This window comes from Saccopteryx bilineata, chromosome 1, assembly GCF_036850765.1.
Source record: "Saccopteryx bilineata isolate mSacBil1 chromosome 1, mSacBil1_pri_phased_curated, whole genome shotgun sequence".
Taxonomy (NCBI): Eukaryota; Metazoa; Chordata; class Mammalia; order Chiroptera; family Emballonuridae; genus Saccopteryx; species Saccopteryx bilineata.
Window position 1 is genome coordinate 144,615,170 of NC_089490.1, and position 21,719 is coordinate 144,636,888.

The following is a 21,719-nucleotide window of genomic DNA, read 5'->3' on the forward strand; positions in this document are numbered from 1 at the left end:
TGCATTCTTAATTAACATTAAGAGAGATAGAGAGAAATATAGAAAATCACAGAGGCAGAAAAGAGAAGGAGAAAAAGAAACAGAGACAGAGACATACAGACTAAGTTCTCTGGTGTCTCTTCCTGTAAAGGCATTAATCCCATCATGAAGACTCCACCTTTTGCCCAGACTATCACTTCCTCTAATGGTTTTCTAGACACAGCAACAAGAGAAGTCACTTGTGAGATTCCTTTAGTCTCAACTGGTGGTGGTGGGGAACCCTGGGATCTCCTGAGGATAGAATTCAAGGAGTCTGTGAATTTGAATAGAGAAAAGTTAATCCTTTTCTTCCCACATTTCCATAGGAAATGGACATTTTATTCTGTTATCCAGGAAGGCAGCAGATGGCAGCAGTCTGGGGAGAACCAGTTTCCAGACATTACACAAATTTAAGAGCTTCACATTCAAGAAATGACAAGAGATATCTGACTTGTCACCAGGTACTGTTGGAAATGTGTTATAAACCCTAAAACTACATCACAAATCTGTTTCAAAAATATTTTGAGAACAATATCAGTATTTTGGACTTCCTTTGTCATTAAGCATGTCTTTTTTTTTTTCTAATTATTTTAATGGGGTGACATTGATAAATCAGGATACATATGTTCAGAGAAAACATCTCTAGGTTATTTTGACATTTGAGAGAGGATAGAGAGAGAGAAAGGATAGGGGAGGACCAGGAAGCATCAACTCATAGTAGTTGCTTCTCATATATCTCTTGACCGGGGCATCCCAGGGTTTCGAACCAGTGACCTCAGCATTCCAGGTCTATGCTTTATCCACTGCGCCACCACAGGTCAGATTATTTTGACATTTGATTATGCTGCATTTCCATCACCCAAAGTCCAACTGTCTTCCGTCACCTTCTAACTGGTTCTCTTTGTGCCTCTCCCCTCCCCCAAACCCCTCCCCTCCCCCCCCATCCCATAACCCCCACACTCTTGTCCATGTCTCTGAGTCTCATTTTTATGTCCCACCTATGTATGGAATCATATAGTTCTTAGATTTTTCTGATTTACTTATTTCACTCAGTATAATGATATCAAGGTCCATCCATGTTGTTGTAAAGCAGGGGTCCCCAAACTACGGCCCGCCGGCCACATGCAGCCCCGAGGCCATTTATCCGGCCCCCGCCGCAGTTCTGGAAGGGGCACCTCTTTCATTGGTGGTCAGTGAGAGGAGCATAGATCCCATTGAAATACTGGTCAGTTTGTTGATTTAAATTTACTTGTTCTTTATTTTAAATATTGTATTTGTTCCCGTTTTGTTTTTTTACTTTAAAATAAGATATGTGCAGTGTGCATAGGGATTTGTTCATAGTTTTTTTTATAGTCCGGCCCTCCAACTGTCTGAGGGACAGTGAACTGGCCCCCAGTGTAAAAAGTTTGGGGATCCCTGTTGTAAAGGATCCAATGTCATCATTTCTTATGGCTGAGTAGTATTCCATAGTATATATGTACCAAAGTTTTTTAATCCACTCGTCCACTGACGGACACTTGGGCTATTTCCAGATCTTCGCTATTGTGAACAATGCTGCCATAAACATGGGGGTGCATTTCTTCTTTTCAAACAGTGCTATGGTGTTCTTGGGGTATATTCCTAAAAGTGGTATAACTGGGTCAAAAGGCAATTCGATTTTTAATTTTTTGAGGAATCTCCCTACTGTTTTCCACAGTGGCTGCACCAATCTGCATTTCCACCAGCAGTGCAGGAGGGTTCCCTTTTCTCCACATTCTCGCCAGCACTTACTCTGTGTTGTTTTGTTGATGAGCGCCATTCTGACTGGTGTGAGATGATATCTCATTGTGGTTTTAATTTGCATTTCTCAAATGATTAGTGATGTTGAGCATTTTTTCATATGCCTATTGGCCATCTGTATGTCCTCTTTGGAGAAATGTCTATTCCTTTCTTTCACCCATTTTTGATTGGATTGTTTGTCTTCCTGGTATTGAGTTTTACAAGTTCTTTATAAATTTTGGTTATTAACCCCTTATCAGATGTATTGTCAAATATATTCTCCCATTGTGTAGTTTGTCTTTTTATTCTGTTCTTACTGTCTTTAACTGTACAAAAGCTTTTTAGTTCGATATAGTCCCATTTGTTTATCCTGTCTTTTATTTCACTTGCCCGTGGAGAAAAATCGGCAAATATATTGCTGCGAGAGATGTCAGAGAGCTTACTGCCTATGTTTTCTTCTAAGATGCTTATGGTTTTACGGCTTACATTTAAGTTTTTTATCCATTTTGAGTTTATTTTTGTGAATGGTGTAAGCTGGTGGTCTAGTTTCATTTTTTTGCAGGTAGCTGTCCAATTTTCCCAACACCATTTGTTGAAGAGGCAGTCTTGACTCCAATGTATGCTCTTACCTCCTTTGTCAAATATCAGTTGTCCATAAAAGTGTGGGTTTATTTCTGGGTTCACTGTTCTGTTCCATTGATCTATATGCCTGTTCTTATGCCAGTACCAGGCTGTTTTGAGTAAAATGGCCTTGTAGTGTAACTTGATATCCGGAAGTGATATCCTCCCACTTTATTCTTCCTTTTCAAGATTGCTGAGGCTATTCGTGTTCTCTTTTGGTTCCATATAAATTTTTGGAATATGTGTTCTATATCTTTGAAGTAAGTCATTGGTATTTTAATAGGTATTGCATTGAATTTATAAATTGCTTTGGGTAATATAGACATTTTAATGTGTTTATTCTTCCTAACCATGAGCACTTATTTGTATCTTCCCTGATTTCTTTTATCAATGTTTTATAATTTTCCGAGTACAATTCTTTAATCTCCCTGGTTAAATTTATTCCTAGGTACTTTATTTTTTTGGTTTCAATGGTGAAGGGGATTGCTTCCTTAATTTCTCTTTCTGACAGTTCACTGTTAGTGTATAAAAATGCCTCTGATTTCTGAGTATTAATTTTATATCCTGTCACCTTGCTGAATTCATTTATCAGGCCAGTAGTTTTTTGACTGAGACTTTAGGGTTTTCTATATACAATATCATATCATCTGCAAATAATGATAGTTTTACTTCTTCTTTTCCAATTTGGATGCCTTTTATTTCTTTTCCTTGTCTGATTGCTGTGGCTAAGACTTCCAGAACTATGTTGAATAAGAGTGGTGAGCCTGACCTGTGGTGGCACAGTGGATAAAGCGTTGACCTGGAATGCTGACTTCGCTGGTTCAAAACCCTGGGCTTGCCTGGTCAAGGCACATGTGGGCGTTGATGCTTCCTGCTCCTCCCTTCTCTCTCCCCTCTCTCCTCTCTAAAATGAATAAATAAAGTCTTAAAAAATTTAAAAAAAAGAGTGGTGAAAGGAGGCACCCCTGCCTTTTTCCTGATCTTAAGGGGATTGCTTTTAATTTTTGCCCATTGAGTATGATGTTGGCTGTGGGTTTGTCATAGATGGCCTTTATCATGTTGAGGTATGTTCCCTGTATTCCCACTTTGCTGAGAGTTTTGATCATGAATGGGTGCTGGATTTTATCAAATGCTTTTTCTGCATCTATTGAAATTATCATGTGTTTTTTCTCATTCCTTTTGTTTATGTGATGAATCATATTGATTGATTTGAGAATATTGTACCAGCCTTGCTTCCCAAGAATAAATCCCACTTGATCATGGTGTATGATTTTTTTCATATATTGCTGGATCCGGTTTGCTAATATTTTGTTGAGGATTTTAGCATCTAAATTCATCAGGGATATTGGCCTATAATTTTCTTTCTTTGTGTTGTCTTTGCCTGGTTTTGGAATCAGCATTATACTTGCCTCATAAAAGGAGCTTGGAAGTCTTCCTTCCTCTTGAATTTTTTGAAATAGCTTGAGAAGGATAGGAGTTAGTTCTTCTTTGAATATTTGGTAGAATTCACTTGTGAAGCCATCAGGCCCAGGACTTTTCTTTTTTGGGAGTTTTTTGATAACTGTTTCAATCTCATTTGTTGTAATTGGTCTGTTTAGGTTTTCTGATTCTTCCAGATTAATTTTTGGAAGATTATATGTTTCAAGGAATTTGTCCACTTCATCTAAGTTGTCTAGTGTTTTGGCATAAAGTTCTTCATAGTATTTTCTTACATTATTTTGTATTTCTGTTGTGTCAGTTGTTATTTCTCCACTCTCATTTATAATTTTATTTATTTGAGTCCTCTTTTTTTTTTCTTGGTGAATCTGGTTAAAGGTTCATTGATCTTGTTTATCTTTTCAAAGAACCAGCTCCTGGTTTCATTGATCCTCTGTATTGTTTCTTTAGCCTCTATGTCATTTATAACTGCTCTGATCTTTATTATTTCCTTCCTTCTACTAGCTTTGGGCTTTACTTGCTGTTCTTTTTCTAGTTCTTTTAGATGCAGGATTAAGTTGTTTATTTGAGCTTTTTCTAGCTTTTAAGGTATGCCTGTAATGCTATAAACTTCCCTCTCAGGACTGCTTTTACTGTGTCCCATAAATTTTGAGTTGATGTATGCTCGTTATCGTTCGTTTCTAGGAATTTTTTTATTTCTTCTTTGATCTCATTGTTAACCCATTTGTTATTTAATAACATGCTATTTAGTTTCCAAGTGTTTACATATTTTTCAGTTTTTCTGTTGTGGTTGATTTCTAGTTTTATGCCATTGTGATCAGAGAAAGTGCTCGATATGACTTCAATCTTCTTAAATTTGTTGAGACCACTTTTGTGCCCTAACATGTGGTCTATCCTAGAGAATGTACCATGAGCACTTGAAAAGAATGTATATTCTGCTGCTTTAGGGTAAAAGGTTCTGAAGATATCTATTAAATCGAGTTGATCTAGTATGTCCTTTAAGTCTATTTCTTTGTTAATTTTCTTTCTTGAGGATCTATCTAGTGATGTTAGTGGGGTATTGAAATCTCCTATTATTATATATAGTATTGCTGTTGATCTCTCCCTTTAAGTCCATCAAAGTCTGTTTTATATATTTAGGTGCTCCTATATTCGGGGTGTAGATATTTATAATGGTTATATCTTCCTGTTGGATTGCTCCCTTTATCATTATGTAGTGACCTTCTTTATCTCTTACTATAGCCTTTGTTTTAAAGTCCATTTTGTCTGATATAAGTATTGCTACCCCAGCTTTTTTTTCATTTCCATTTGCATGAAATATTTTTTCAATTGTTTTATCTGCAGTCTATGTGCATCTTTTGTTTTAAGGTGTGTCTCTTGTAGACAGCATATGTGTGGGTCCTGTTTTCTTATCCACGCAGCTACCCTATGTCTTTTGATCGGTTCATTTAATCCATTTATATTTAAGGTTATTATTGATATGTAGTTGTTTATTGCCATTTTATTCTTTAAAACTGTATTCCTCTTTTGCTATATTCTTTTTCTCCTTTGATCTGTTTACAACAGGCCTGTTACAATGTTTCTTGCAGCATTGGTTTGGTTGTAGTGAATTCCTTGAGGTTTTTTTTTTGTCTGGAAAGCTTTTTATTTCTCCTTCAATTTTATTTTATTTATTTGTTTATTTATTTTTTTGAACTTTTCTGAAGTTGGAAACAGGGAGGCAGTCAGACTCCCGCATGCGCCCGACCAGGATCCACCCGGCATGCCCACCAGGGGGCAATGCTCTGCCCATCTGGGGCATTGCTGTGTTGCAACCAGAGCCATTCTAGCACCTGAGGCAGAGGCCATGAAGCCATCCTCAGCGCCCAGGCCAACTTTGCTCCAATGGAGCCTCGGCCGCGGGAGGGGAAGATAGAGACAGAGAGGAAGGAGAGGGGGAGGGGTGGAGAAGCAGATGGGCACTTCTGTGTGCCCTGGCTGGGAATTGAACCCAGGACTCCTGCATGCCAGGCCGACACTCTACCACTGAGCCAACCAGCCAGGGTCTCCTTCAATTTAAAATGATAGCCTTGCTGGATAAAGTAGTCTTGGTTGTAGGCTCTTGTTCTGCATTACTTTGAATATTTCTTGCCATTCCCTTCTGGCCTCAAGTGTTTCTGTTGAGAAGTCGGAAGTCATCCTTATGAGGGCTCCTTTGTAGGTGATAGTCTTTTTTTCTCTAGCAGCTTTTAATATTTTCTCTTTATCACTTAGCTTTGGTATTTTAATTATAATGTGTCTTGGTGTAGATTTCTTTAGGGTTCTCTTTAATGGATTTCTCTATGCTTACTGAACTTGTGAGATGTTTTCCTGCCTTAATTGAGGGAAGTTTTCAGCTATGATATGTCTGAATAAAGTCTCTATCCCTTGTTCTTTCTCTTCTTCTTCAGGAACCCATATGATGTTGATGTTATTTCTCTTCATGTTGTCACAGAGCTCTCTTAGAGTTTCCTCAGACTTTTTGAGTCTCTTTTCTTTTTTCTGCTCTGCTTCCGTGCCTTCATTTATCTTGTCCTCTAACTCGCTGATTCGATTCTCAGCTTCATCCGTCCTGCTTTTAATTCCTTCCATTGTGTTCTTCATTTCTGATATTGTATTTGTCATTTCTGACTGATTCCTTTTTATTATTTCAATGTCCTTTTTTTATATTTGCTATCTCTTTATTTAGGTGTTCGTAATGACCATCTATTGTTGTTTGAATATCTTTGAGCATCCTAACAATTGTTATTTTAAACTCTGCATCTGATAATTTGGTTATATCTGACTCATTCAGGTCCTTTTCTGGGAATTTCTCTTGATTCATTTGTGTTGCATTTCTCTGGCTTCTCATTTTGTCTGTGTAAAAGAAGGTTTTGGTCACTGGAGTCCACTGGGTGTGACCTCTGTGTTCCCTAGGTGTAGTCTGTCTGCAGGCTCGCCACCCCCTCTGCTGTTGCTGCCTAGGGTGTTTGGGTATGGGCGTTGCCGGTGCCTGCCCACTGGGGCTGTTGCTGTAGTTTCTGCATCTCCTTCATGGGAGTGGCTGTGATCACGTGCTTGGGTGTACAAGCCTCGGTGGCCTTGGCCTTCCCCCTGCCCCCGCGGGTGGCGTTATGCTCGGCCCTGAGGGCAGGGGTGAGCACCTTTGCTCAGCTGCAGGTCTCCGCCTGATTCCGGGCTTTCGCCCCGCCCCTGCAGGAGGAGCTTGCTCGTGGGACAGCTGCAAGCCTTGGCTCCACAGGCTAGGCGGGACTGCATGCCCATGCTCAGTAGCAGGACTCCGACTGTTCTGGGCTTTTGGCTCCACCTTTGCGGGAGGAGCTGGCTCCCAAGTCAGGCCACAAGCCTCGGTTCCAGGGGCGGGGCAAGGCTGTGCTCCTGGGCCCTTGCTCAAGGGTGGGTCTCTGCCCCTTCTGGGATTCCTGCCCTTCCCTCGCAGGCTGGATTGCAGGAGGCCTGAAGCTGGGCTTGACCACTTTTGCACATCCCCTCCTCCCCAGCCAGGCTAGACTGAGCTCACATCTGGGCCTCAGTGGTGGCCAGCCAGCTTCTGCCCTTGCTGACAGAACCGCGCTTCTGCATCCTGCCACTGCCTGCCCTTGGGCGAGCCCTCAGCCGTGTGGGTGGGGGTGCTGCAGCTCAGACCCTAACACTCACTACTGTAGTCCTGAAAGCTCCCTCCTTCTAAGCGACTCTGCTCTGAGTGCTGTGGGAGAGCTTATTTGGCTGGTGTCCTGCTTCCCTTTGCTGGTATTGCTGTTTCCAGGGGAAATTTGGGGATTGACTCGTCCCAGGGTTAGGGTGGCTGTCTCCCAAAATGTTTCTCCCCATGCCTCCTAGATTACTCTTTCTTCCTGCTACTCTGGTCCTCTCCTCTTTCCCCATCTCCTGGAGCCCCGGGTGAGTGGTTGTGAGAGAGGTTTCCTGTGAGGTACCTTTAAGAAGAATCCTGGGTCTGAGAAATCAGTCTCTTTCTCACAAACAGTATCCTGTCTTGTTTCTAGCTAAATACTGTTCATACGCCTCTTCTAGGCTCTGGGGCTGCAGGCTGGGGCTTTGTTCCTCGGACTCAGGACCCTCCCCTCTCTGCTAAACTCACTTCCCACCACGCGAGTCTCTCCCGGCTGCCGTTCGCTCTGGGGAGCTGGGCAGCCCTCTCCGCATTTCCGCTTTTCCTACCAGTCTCAGTGTGGCTTCTTCAGTGTTCCTTGGCTGAAGAGTCCTCTTAGTTTAGTCCAAAGTTGGTTTTTCCAGATGATGGTTCTTTAAATTAGTTTGTAATCCACTTTGGTTCTGGGAGGTGGAAGTTGGTACATCCGCCTACTCTATCACCATCTTGTCTTATCTCTTAATGCATGTCTTTAAATCCATCAGATGACAAAGTGGTCTGTGGCTCAGCGAGGTTAAGGCGGTGGCACAGTGGATAGAACATTGGACTGGGACACAGAGGACTCAAGGGTTGAAACCCAGAGGTCTCTGGCTTGAGCATGGGCTCATCCGGCTTGAGCATGGGTTCACCAGCTTGAGCGTGGGATCATAGACATGACCCCATAGTCATTGGCTTGAGCCCAAAGGTCGCTGACTTGAAGTCCAAGGTTGCTGGCTTGAGCCCAAGGTTGCTGGCTTGAGCAAGGGGTCACTCGCTCTGCAGTAGCTCCCGGTCAAGGCACATATGAGAAAGCAATCAATGAACAACTAAGGAGCCACAACAAAGAATTGATGCTTCTCATCTCTCTCCCTTCTTGTCTGTCTGTCCCTATCTGTCTCTCTATCTCTGTCACACACACACACATACACAGACACACACACACGAATCTCTGAGGTGGAACAATCAAGTATTGTATCATGCCTGTCAGAATGCCCATTGTCAAAAAGATGAGACAAGCATTTGGCGAGGGTGTGAAGAAAGGGAGTCTTCCTGCACTGGTGGTGGAGTTGGAAGCTGGTGCAACCAGCCACTAGGGAAAACAGTATAGTGTTCCTCAAAAAATTAAAGATATTACTACCTGTTGATTTAGTAATTACCCTTCTGGACATTTATTCAAAGGAAACAAAAACACTAAATTGAAGAGATACCTGCACCCCTATGTCCACTGCAGCATTATTCAAATATCCAAAACATGGAAACAACATAGCTCTCAGAGTGATAATATTAGGAAGTAGGGCTTTGTGGAGGAAATTAAGGTTAGATGAGGTCATGAAAGTGGGGACCTCATAATGAGAATAGTGTTCTTATAAGAAGAGACACCAGAGAGCTTACTCTCCTTCTGTGCACCATGTAAAGACACATGAGAAGGCAGCTTCTACAGACCAGGGAGAGGCCCTCGCCAAACCCAGAACATGCTGGCACTGTGGTCTCAGACTTCTGACTCCTGAACTGTGAGAAAACAGATTTCTGTTGCTTAAGCGCCACATCTATGGTATTTTGAAGTGTCAGCCCGAGCAGACTAAGACATAGGTTTACCTCACCTTGATTATTTTTAAATCAATTCTCCCCACTCATTATTACATGGTGACCATTTCTCCCACCCGTAAATACTTTCCCAACAGACGATTTTTAATGACGACACTATATTCCATCTTACACAGAGACCATACAGTAACCAGTTGCTCCTGGGTTTGTTCTATTTTTATAAATAATACGGGGTGCACATCCCAATAGGATTATATCTGAAGATATAAATCTTTGACAGTATTGCTGATTAGCCGGGTTAGGCTTTTTCCAAAAGGTACTTTAACTAGGAAGCCAAGTGGGAATGAAGAGACAAATCAAAATGGGAAACCTGAAAAGGGTCCTGACAGGCTGTGTAGGTGGACCGCTGCTGTGGCTTCTACCAAGAATGCTCTTCCCCAAACATCTGCCTGGTTCTCTCTTCTGTGCAGACGTCACCTCTGCTGAGGATGTTTCAGAAGACCAAGCAGTCTTCCCTGACCGCCTGAGCTGGACTAGCCCCCTGCCTCCACACTTGTCCTCGTGTGCTGCTTCTGTCCCCAGAGAGCATGTCCCCAGTCCCATATTATGCATTTGCCTACTATCTATCTCCCACTTCCTGGGTAGTTTATTGTTCACATCTTTTTGCCTGTCACCTTTAATGAGTGTCCTCATTCACCTATTTTCCCACACATAGTAGGTACTCAATAAATAATTATAGAATACACAAATACGTTTCAATGATGTTGAGGAAAAAAATGAGACGTTGGGGTTGTAAGGTGCTGCCCACCCAGATGAGCTGCATCCATGTGGCACCTGAGCCTGTGGACTCTAAGATGTTGGCAGCATGTGTGTCCAGACTCTCCCCACGGACCTCACCCGCCAGAGGTTGGTGAGGGCATGTCCATGGCCTTCTGCTCTGCACAAGCAGATTCTATATACAGTGTGTGCCAGTGGCTGGACACAGCAAGGGGTGACTGAGGACAAGCCTGGGCAGGGCTGGCAGATGGCAGAGCACAAGGCCAGGGGCCCAGGTGAGTCCAGGAAAATGACAGTTCTGCCTTTGCCAATAGAAACTTAAAGACAGGCAACTGAGCTCCTGCCATTGGCAATGAAAAGCCCTAGTGGTTATGTTGGGGGGGGGGTGTCTTAATTTGGGAAGCCCCAGACAAAGGTTCAGGTGCAAGAGGTTTATTTGGGAGGTGCTATGAATTGAATTGCATCCCCTCCCCGAAGATACGCTGAAGTCCTACCCCCCAGGACCTTACAATGTGCCCTTATTTGGAAATAGGGTCAATGCAGATGTAATTATTTAAAATGCGGTCACACTGGAGTAGGGTGGGCCCTAAACCAACATGACTGGTGTCCCTACAAGAAGACAGGCATGGGAAGGTGGGGTACTGGAGTGGAAGGTAGAGAATCTGTAGCCAAGGAGCACCAAGGGTTGTCGGCAGCCACCAAAAGCTGGAAGAGGCAGGAAGGACCCTCTCCCAGAGCCTCCAGAGGGAGCACGGCCCTGCTGATACCTTGATCTTGAACTTCTGGTCTCCAGACTGTGATAAAATAAAGGTTTCTTGTTTTAAACCACCGGGTTGTGGTATTTTATTCCTTCTCCAGGCTCACATCAGGCTGAAATCACTGCTCAGGCTTCTACCCTAAGGATGACAGTGGGATGCAAATGGGATGCAAGTGGAAAGTTCTAAAAAGCTGCTTGGAGTTACTGGGAGTTACCAGCAGGGTGAGAGTGGGAAATAGAGGGGCCTCACAGCTCACACCACTTCCGCAGATGCCGCTGCAGTTTCTGTGATGAAAAATTCACACGTTTCTTAAAGGAGTGCCTTTGGGGTGAATTAGGCCTGCCCGTGGCTCGCCCAATACCAGGTAGTTCTAAATGCTTTACACGGGTCTGTCTCACTCAGACTTCTGACCCTGTGAGGTAGGACTGTGCTTCTGGCTCATCATGCACAAGTGGAAATGGAGGCACAGAGAGGTTAAGGGACTTGCCCAGGGTTGCACCGCAAGGAACTGGTGGAGTTGGGATAGGAACCCAGGCAGTCTGGTGTCTGAATGTGCTCTCAACCACTCTCTCTGAGCTTGTTTCCCCCAAGGTAGCTCAGCTCTAAACTTCTAGAACAAACATCCCCTCAAATAATGGTGTAGCATCTTCTGGAAATTGGTGGTTTTGCTCACACTTCCTCTATCACCATTGAGTACATTCTTAGTATCTTCCTCTGAATCTCTGGACCCTTTCTCTGGACATTGAACCCTGCCTACGACACAATCTTTCCATTCACATTTCCCTCAGCGCCTGCTCCCCACTCCTGCTCTCCTGAGTTCTCCAACCATCTCCCAGTTCTGTTTCACTCCCAGGAGGGGTCATTACCCTCTGTGGCCTCGTCTCATGCCAGCCTTGTTAAGTAAAAACCAAGAACCTATAAAGATCCCCCAGCAAGCTTTGGCCAGTTCTTGCCCACGCTGTTTGCAGGGGAAGCCTAAGAGAGCCTGAGCAACGCTCAGATCCATTGTCCGTTCCTGGAGATGTGATGCCCAAACAAGGTCTTTATGCAAATTAGAACAGTATGTCCCTTTCCCACATCCTTGACCTTTGTCAACAAGTTATAATAATGGTAGAAATTGATGTTGTATATGGTGTGAACAGCACTCCCAAAATGTGGTGACTTGTGCACCACCTATGAACAACTGTCCATGGTGGCTCCTTTTGCTGTCCACTCGCAATGGCCCTCTCAGCCCTCCCCTAAAATGAGCCACTTCTCAAAAGGATAGGTTCTTGTACATCTCCCTCCACTCCCAAAAGGGAAAGTTACTTAAGAAACACACACCGTGACCAGAAGAAGAGCTCAGCTCCTCTATATGAAAGAGGAAGCTGGGTACTGCTTCCCTGGTGGGCCAACCCTGGCTCACACAGGCAGAACCTTAACCAGCAATTTCAGTAAATGTGCAGAGCAGCCCCAGGATGGAGGACGGGAAGCAGGTGGAAGGGGGCAGGGAGGCCTGTACCTCTGCTCATATCGTTCCTAACATTTTAAAGATCTAAGGCAAGAGTACTGATAAGAGGCGCACATACTATGTATAAATATTTAAAAGCTACTAAATAAAATATGCTGCATGCTTGTCCTTTACAAACGTACCTTCATAAGCACTCAGAAGGTCAGGGTGAAAACTAGAATCTGGACATCTGGACCAGACCATGGTGTAAGGAGAGCCAGCCTTGCCCCCTGACCATGGCCTGTCACTTTCTCTTACCACTCACGGCTCTGTCCTGCCCGGGAGTGGAAATCCTTGCCTGTGTGTCCAACCTCCAGTCACATTTGTGCCACCTGCTACCTTTAGGAGATCCTTGGCCTTTGGAAGGCACAAATGGGTGGTCTAGTGGGAGAATAGACGGAAGAATCTAATGCAAGTTCATGGCATCTGGGCTTGGACAGAGAATTCCAGAATCTTGGATAACCCAGAGGGTGCTCTAGAAAATATGGGGGAAATAGTGGTACCACCAGGTCCTGGTAGACATGTCTTCCTGCCCCATGGACAACGCATACCATGAGAGAGACATGGCTGGAGGGCCAGTGAGTCCCAGTGCTGAGCCCCCCCTGCATAGGTCGAAGGACATTACTCTTGTTCACACTGGGTTTTGAATTGTACAACCTTTACATACAGGCAGACCTTGGAGATACTGCAGTCCAGTTCCAGACCACCTCAATGAAGTGAATGTCGCAATAAAGAGAGTCACACAAATTTTGGTTTCCCAGTATGTCTCAAAGTTATATTTCCACGATACTGTGGTCTCTCTCTTTTTTGTGTGTGTATGAGAGAGAGGGAGAGAGAGACAGGGAAGGAGAGAGATGAGAAGCATCAACTTATAGTTTCAGCACCTTAGTTGTTCATTGATTGCTTTTCATATGTGCCTTGACTGGGGGCACCAGCTGAGCCAGTGACCCCTTGCTCAAGCCAGCGACCTTGGGCTCAATCCAGTGGCCATGGGGTCATGTCTATGATCCTGCACTCAAGCTGGCGACCCTGTGCTCAAGCCAGATGAGCCCGCACTCAAGCCAGTGACCTCAGGCTTTTGAATCTGGGTCCTTACATTCCAGGTCACTATCCACTATGCTACTGCCTAGTCAGGCATACTGATACTGTGGTTTCTTAAATGCAACAGCATTATGTCTAAAATATCAATGTACATAACTTAATTTAAATACTTTATTGCCAAAAATGCGAACCATCACCTGAACCTGTTGGAAAAACAGTGCCAACAGATTTGCTTAATGCAGGTAGCCACGATCCTTCAATTTGTTAAAAAACAACAACCTGAAATAATCTGCAAAGCACAGTAGATGAAGTGCAATAAAGCAAGGTATGCATGTATTAAAACATCTAAAATTATATTCAAATACCCACACAGTGAAAAATTATTCAACATCCGTGTGCTCTCTGATTTCTATGTCCTGAGAGGCCTTCCCTACACAAGAGTTCTGAGGATGACCACCCCCCTCATCTTCAAAGGCCTGAGCTTTAGGCCTGCTCTTCTGGGGCCATGTGCAGTTGTCCCCAGGCTGCCTGCCTGGGTCAAGGTTCCTCCGCTGCAGCCTCAGGTGTTGGCTGGTCCCGGAGGGCCACCTCCCCATGAGCCCTCTTCACTTACGTTGTAGAGGAGGTCAGTCCACCCTTCCATGGTGATGCACTGGAAAACAGTCAGCACTGCAAACAGGATGTTGTCAAACTGAGTGATCCCATTGTTGGGTCCTTCCCAGTAGGGCTGGCATTTGGTCCCGTTGGGGCAGGTGCGGGCGGGTTCCTCTGTCCCACATGGAGCCGGAGACTCACCCTGAATGTCATCTGGGAACAGGAGAAATGTCAGGAGGAGCCGGGAAAAACAGCTCTGAGATACAGAGCCCAGGAAGAATCAATACTTTGGGGAAAAAAAAGGCTATTGGAATGAATTTATCAATTCCACCCCCCAAGTGAGAAGTGGGGGACAGCAGACACACTCCCACATGTGCCCGACTAAGATCCACCCGGCACGCCCACCAAGAGGCGATGCTCAGCCCATCTGGGGCCTTGCTCCATTGCAACCGGAGCCATTCTAGTGCCTGAGGTGGAGGCCATGGAGCCATCCTCCGTGCCTGGGCCAACTTTGCTCCAATGAAACCTTGGCTGCTGGAGAGGAAGAGAGAGACAGAGAGGAAGGAGAGGGGGAAGGGTGGAGAAGCAGTTGGGCGCTTCTCCTGTGTGCCCTGGCTAGGAATTAAACCTGGGACTTCCACACACTGGGCTGACACTCTACTGCTGAGCCAACCGGCCAGAGCAAATTTATCAATTTTTAAAACAAAAAAATAGTAAATTCAACATTTGCCTTTGTTGATCTTTTCATTTTTATTTCATTAATTTCTTATCTAAGCTTTATTACTTTCCCTAAACTTTTGAGCTGCATTAATTTCCTTTAAAATTATAAACTGGGCTCTGGCCGGTTGGCTCAGTGGTAGGGCGCCGGCCTGGCATGCAGGAGTCCCGGGTTCGATTCCTAGCCAGGGCACACAGGAGAAGTGCTCATGTGCTTCTCCACCCCTCCCCCTCTCCTTCCTCTCTGTCTCTTTCTTCCCCTCCCGCAGCCGAGGCTCCATTGGAGCAAAGATGGGCCGGGCACTGAGGATGGCTCTGTGGACTCTCCCTCAGGCGCTAGAATGACTCTGGATGCAACAGAGCAATGCCCCAGAGGGGCAGAGCATCGCCCCCTAGTGGGCATGCCAGGTGGATCCCAGTCGGGCGCATGCGGGAGTCTGTCTGACTGCCTCCCCGTTTCCAGCTTCGGAAAAATGCAAAAAATAAATAAATAAATAAAGTTATAAACTGCTCTTTAAATGTGGCTTTAGTTGCATCACACACATTTTGTCACATGTCATCATTGTTCAAGCAAATTATTTGGCAATTTCCACTATTATTTATTCTTTGGCCCATGGATAACCAAGATGTATTTTTCTTTAAAAACATTTGTCAGATATATGTAAACTAGAACAGTGTGACCAATTCCCATGTACCTATCACCAATTTCAACATTTATAAGCTCAGGGTTACTCTCATTTCATCTCCATTCTCTCCCCATACTTTGCCTTGCCACTAGAATACTTTTTAAAGCAAATCTCAGACATCCTATTATTTCATCAATAAATAAGTATGTCTCTTAATTTCCAACCACATTTAAAGCGGTCTTTTTGTTACCAATTTCCAGCTTAATTGCACTGTGGCCAGTGGATATGGCCTGTATTATTCAGTCTTTTGAAATTCGTCAAGATGTGCTTTATGCTCCCTACTATAGTCAATTTTGGTAAATGTGCTGTGTGTATTGTGAGGTAGTTGGGTGCACTGTTCTCCAGACTCCATTGGATAAATTTGTCAATCACATTGTGTTATTCTTCTGTAGCCTGATTTTTTTTTTTTTTTTGAGATGTGCTGGGCTCGGGGAGCTGTTCTGGGGGCGATGAGGGCCAGTACACACAGTACTCACCCTCAGGCACAGGAGCTAAGATTTCTCTCCCAAAAGCAGGAGGCAGATTGTGAAAATGCCACAAGTAAAGAGACACATACCGAACTGTGCTCTTTTTTGTGGAAGCCAAAGACAGTTCCTTGGCAAAACTGGGTTGGGCCCTAATGGGTCAGGTCTAAATTCCAAGGGGTTGACGGGAGGGAGGAGAGATGCCTCCGTGAACACACAGAGTCAGGGGAGCACCCATCGTCCTCGGCGTGTTCCTAGTGGACCCGAGCAGCAGATGCGAGAAGACTTTATTCACTGAGTGACACTTTTGAAGGTTTTCAGAGAGTAGCACTATCTACCAAGAAAACAGACAGCTGAGTGTGTAAACTCAAGCTTCCCACAAAATGAAAATATATGTCAATGTATGTGCTCTGGGCTTTCAGCACCAAGTCCCGGCCTCTGCTCAGCATGCAGCCAAGATAAATAAGCCAGCAAGGGGCACATGAATCTTATCGGCCTTTGAAAGTTGGTTAAATAGAAAGTCTAGGTCACGCGAAGTAATGCCACTGCTCTCAGGAGCGCCACCCATTGGTCAAGAAGCAATGACCACATGGGCTGGTAGTTGCAGTGGCTGGAAACGCCTTCCCCATTCATGCTGGACTTGGTGCAGGGGCTGTGATTTAATAAACACAAGTTGGAAGGCAAACTCTTTTAAACATAAGGCTCAGGGCAGGGGGGAAAAGTCCATGGGCTCCTATACTAAACGAGAAACTTTGTTTGTTGGAAAAGTTGCCTCTTTTGGGAACCTTCTCTGTCTCTACCCTGTGCCCAAAGTTTGGCTCAGTTCCTATCCCCTGAATACCCCATTGAACACTGATCCCTCCTTCTCCAAAGGGCTCTTGCATGTTCATAGCATGGGGGTGAAATCATGCATTTGTTTTCATTGCTATGAACTGGTTGTAGATGAAGGGTCTTGTCTCAAACTATTTCGGAAGCTGTAGGAAAGCAGGTAGAATTCCACTTTATCCTGCTGTCTCTTTGAGCATTCAGCACGGTGCTGGGCACATAGGAACCAGGTTTCTGATGACAGAGAAATGCAACTGAATACTTGTCTATCTTTAGAAGCTTTGCCCAGCGGCGTTCTTGATTTCGAACTCCCCTCAACTCCCTGCTCCCCATCGTGAAGCACTCTGAGCACTGCTTCTAGAAAAGCAACCATTCAGAGAGTCTGAAGAATTTGGTTATAAATATATTTTAAAATTAACCTGCCGCCTGGGTGTCTGCATATATCTGTCGCTTACTCACACGCCTTATAATTTTAATCGTGAGGTTTTCAGTCATCTTCCTAAATGGAGTCTTCCCACCCTCTGGTGGCCCCGCCCACGTCTGTCCCCTCACAACCCCACTCAGATCAAAGCCTGTCATGTATCTTCTTGGCCAGAAAGGAAAAAAAAACCCCCACAAAACCACCAAATCTGGGATCTGGGAGTCCTGGGTTCTCTGTCCTCAGCTGTTTTTTTTCTGAGGGGCCCTGCCCTGTATCGCTCCTTCTCAAATTTCCGCCTGGTGATAAGGCCAGGCGCAGAAATAGCTGTCTCAATTAACACCTTCTTCATTGGGGAAAGAAATAATTAGGACATCCCATATTGAGCGAATTTCACAAGCCCAGGAGATACAGGAGGGGCAAGAAAAAAAAAGAAGAAGAAAAGCGTCTTAAATAAACCCTTCCTACTGGGGTTTCCTTTCCTCTGGGGAGGGGCCGAGCCACGTGGGGGTCATGGGGCAGAGAAGGTGGGTGGGAAGCCATTCCAGGAAGGAATCTTTTCCAAACAAGACGCTCCTAAAACCTCTTTCCTTTCCTACATAGGTTCTTCCTCAGCTTCATGGTCTACTGTCCGTTCCTTCAATTCCTGGTGCCCTTGACCTGTGACAAGCTCTGCTGGTCAGCCTGTCTGTACCAAGATGGCCAGTGGTCCAAATACTGAACCCCAGGATTCCCTCCTTATTTGATTCTGTTTGGTTCTTGGGTTTCAGAGATGAAAAGAGTTTGAATAGCAGGAGATTTAACTGAAAATACATCTGAAGCTACTGGGTCTCTGAGTGTGTGCATTGTGGGGGACACAGAGCTGAGTCCCAGGCAGGGGGTGGGTACCTCCTGCCTTCCCTTTTCTCTCCTCCCTGGCCCCACTCACACTTCTTGACCCAACCAATAAGGGGTTGACATTGGCACAGGGTATGGAGGAGAAGGACCTTGCTTGCTCTGGGTTCTGACTGGTTGGTGCCAAGACTTCCAGTTGGGGTGTCTTTAGGCATATGCTGGGGGAGACTGGGAGGAGCCATCACTTATTGTCCTTTTCTTCCAGCTGGCCCCTTCTTTCTGCTTCAGAACTCTGCATAGGCTGTGATCACTGCAAGGGGATTAGACAGAGGCCTTCGGCACCCTGTCCTGAGCTGCTTGGCACCCTGTCTGTATCCCCCGTATCCCGCCGCACCCTGTCCGTATCCCGCCGCACCCTGTCCGTATCCCGCCGCACCCTGTCCGTATCCCGTCGGCACCTTGTCCATATCTTGACATCATTTGCTCTGCCTGCTCCCACCTGAAAACACCTTTCATGCCCACTCAAGAGCCATCCTCGCTAGTGATGGACAGAAGTTGGTGAATAAATGACACCAGCTCCCTCCCCCGTCAAGGGGTATGGCACTGAGGAGTGTGTCCTATGCTGTCTCCCTGAAGTGCCCAGTGGGACTGAGCCTCAGCTGCCCACAGTGGATCAGTAATCTTGATACACCCTTAGGAGATGTCTTTCCCTCCCCACGCCCCAAAGGCACTTCCTGAGACTATTTTCCAAATAAACCATTTATGCCTAGGACCACATCTGGGGGACCCCAACGCAAGGCCCTAGCAACAAGATCTTGGCTGTTGCTATGCCCCATCTTGCCTGTACTACATTTGGAAGCTTCTGGGAGAAGCAAACCCTGCATAACTCTTCCAGGAGCTTGTCCCCAAGGGAGGAAAAGAAATGGGAGAAAGGTTGGAGAAAAAACACACTATGATGTTTGGACCTACCTGTCCCCTCTTCAAAACAGGTGGTATGAAATTTTCCCATATAAAATTCTAACCCTATGATTGCAAAAATAAGGATTGCAAAAAATAGTAGAAGGCCGATCTGCAGCAGGGGGATCATCGCTTTCATGATCGACTTCAGGACAACTTGTAAACCTGGGGAGACAAAGAGAAAGGTCCCACACCGTGAGTAGTCACTCCACCCCTACCCCCAGGATGCTTCTTGAGGGGACCAGAGTACACAGGAGGCTGGGGCTGTGACAGTGAAGGAAGATGGAGGAAGGACACACAGAGGCTGGTGGTTATTATTACAGGAATAACCCCTCTTAATTTTTAAAAGCACTTTTTATTTTAAAATATTTTTAAAAGTATTTGATATATGCTGTCAACTGATGAGCTTTTGGGCCAGAAGGAGTGGAAATGCACTGCTTTCTGAGACAGGGTCCTGGGTGTTGGGTTGCTATCACTCATACTGGGTGCCTTTTTTCTAAGATTTTTCCACCAAGGAGGCATCTTTTCTTAATTTATGCAAAGGCACCACATAGATAAGTTGCAACCCTGCACGGGCAAGCAGTCAACACCTCAGTCCCAATCCAGAGAAACCAGACATGATTTCGCTGGCTTCTAGCACAACCTCACCATGAGGTGGGCGCACATGTCAAATGATCCCCATTTTGTAGAGGTGAGAAACAAGGCACAGAGAGGTGTCATGATTCACCAAGGACCTAAGAAACAACAGAGCCAGGATTCAAACCCAGGTCTGAGTGATGTCAGAGCCGATGTTTGTAACCACTGTGCTATGTATTAGGAAAGTGTATGGTTAAAATTAGGGTTCCAACATATAACTTGGAGCTTGCTTGATTAAAAGAACTTTGCATGGCCCAGATGAACACCTCCTGATGGATGGAGACCCTAGCAAGAGAGGAAAACTGACAAGGAGGTCCAAGAAGGCTACTCTATTCCAAGGGGTCCAAAATATAAGGCAATGCTAATGGAAGCAGTGGTTAAGGCTCTGGACACTGGGTGCTGCTGTTAGTGCCCAAGCCAGAACTCCTTCACTGTGGGTGTATCTGCCCTCCAGCTGCAGTGAGCACTGACTGCTAATGGTTCCCAGTTCCCCTCTTCTTTATGGAATTGCCCTTGGGTATCAAGAGCTGTTCCACCTCCCACCCCCAATAATTGACCAGAGAAGTACAAAAGGCCAGACTCCTTGTCTCAAGTTGGAGGACAACTCTGGTGCTATTAACACTCCCTTCTCTCATTCCCTCCCTCCTGACAGACTCCCTCCCGAATAAAGAAGGTGAATCTGAACACCTATGTCTGCTTCCAGGGGACCAGACAGATCTAGTCATCTGCTTACTAGTAATGTGACCCTGAACAAGTTAAATAGCTATCCTGAACCTCAGTTTCTTCATCTGTAAATGGAGGTTAGAATAGTACCTCCCTCTCATGATTAAAGGAGAGAGTTCATACCTAGCAAAGTACCTGACATGTCAGAGATGGTCATTGAACAAACTCTTGTTAGTACTAGCTTTGGGATGGCCCTTAATTTAAAACAAGCCAGGCTCCTGCTGGAATCTTGCAGATACCTGAGAAGAAGTGCCTTCTTTCTACAAAAAGACCCTGCTAGTGGTCTTCTGGGAAATTCTACTCTTTAATTCTGGATGCAATGAACCTGAAGAATGAAGTAATGAAATATAAAATGGTGACGATAACAGACCCACCTCATAGCTTTGTTGTGAGGATAAATGAGTTTAAAGATGGCAAATACTTAGAACAGCACATGACACATTTTAACTGAGGCAGTAGGACAGAAAAAGGCCAGCTCTGTGGTGGTTTTTTTTTTTTGTTTGTTTTTGCAGCTAAACCTAATCCTGACCCTGAACACTGCAGCCACCTTCAAAGGCTGGAATAGAAGCATCTTGTGAGAATAAGAACACAGTGTAGAACGAATATGGACTTTGGAGCTCATCCTGAAAAGCTGGGAGAACTCAGGTGAGTAGTTTAATTTTTCTGAGCCTCAGCCTTTCATCTGTAAAACGAGAAGAATGAACTATAAAAACAGTGTACCTTAAGTTGCTTCCACAGTGCCTGGCATGCAGGCATTAAATAAATGGTAACGGCTATTACTACCAGGGTTACTGCCCAGACTTAAAGTGGCCCTTGCTAACTCCTTGTTCTTCTACATCTCAGCCAGGGCATCCTGATAAAATTATTCAGCTGTGCTGAGCCTCAGTTTCCCCATCTGTAAAACGGAGATTTCAGTACGAGCAATTTAATTGGGTTGTGAGTACTGAATGAGATAATGGGAGGCGCTCAGCATGGCTCCTGACAGTGGACAGTCCATAAATGGGTGCTGGAGTTACGGATAAGGCTCCTGGCTTGCTTTCAGGAGCTCACCCAGACCTGCAGCCAGGTTCCTGGAGGTCCCCTGGGGAACTTCCTCAAAGTGGAGGCTGCTCTGACACAGACTGGGGCAGCACTCGGGAGCCCCTCCTGCGATGCTCTGCGGGGCCCTGAGCAGAACCCCTTGCCAGGGTCGGAAACTCACGCACTTGGGATTCCAGACACCAGCTTGAGTGGTCGTAGCACTCGAACTGCCCTCAGCGTCCGTAGGTCAAACTCTGTCCCAACTGTTGCCAAGATGCTGGAAGAAAGAAACCAGAATGGAAAACAGAGTGTGGGTTTCAGGGTCAGGGTCAGACAGATGGGCAGGGTGCTTGGCATTTGATGTTGTCATTTATTGGTTGGGTGCCTACAAGTAGGTGACATAACATTGCTGGGCCTCAGTTTGGTCACCTATAAAAGAGTGCTGATGTTACCTGCTTCACGGGATAACGGGATTTACAACCCCAAACTGGTGGATGGTTGATGAAAATAAATGT

General features: G+C 45.2%; 1 protein-coding gene across 1 annotated transcript in view; it reads right to left on the reverse strand.

Moving 5' to 3' along the window:
• The window catches only part of CACNA1A (calcium voltage-gated channel subunit alpha1 A), a 356,581-nt gene that overhangs the window by 118,080 nt on the left and 216,782 nt on the right, over window positions 1-21,719 (reverse strand). The window contains exons 6-8 of the mRNA XM_066272007.1: window positions 21,390-21,481; window positions 18,838-18,990; window positions 13,944-14,137 (exon numbers count right to left, since the gene is read on the reverse strand). Coding sequence (XP_066128104.1) covers window positions 13,944-14,137; window positions 18,838-18,990; window positions 21,390-21,481 — 439 coding nt within the window. The remainder of the gene's footprint in view (window positions 1-13,943; window positions 14,138-18,837; window positions 18,991-21,389; window positions 21,482-21,719) is intronic.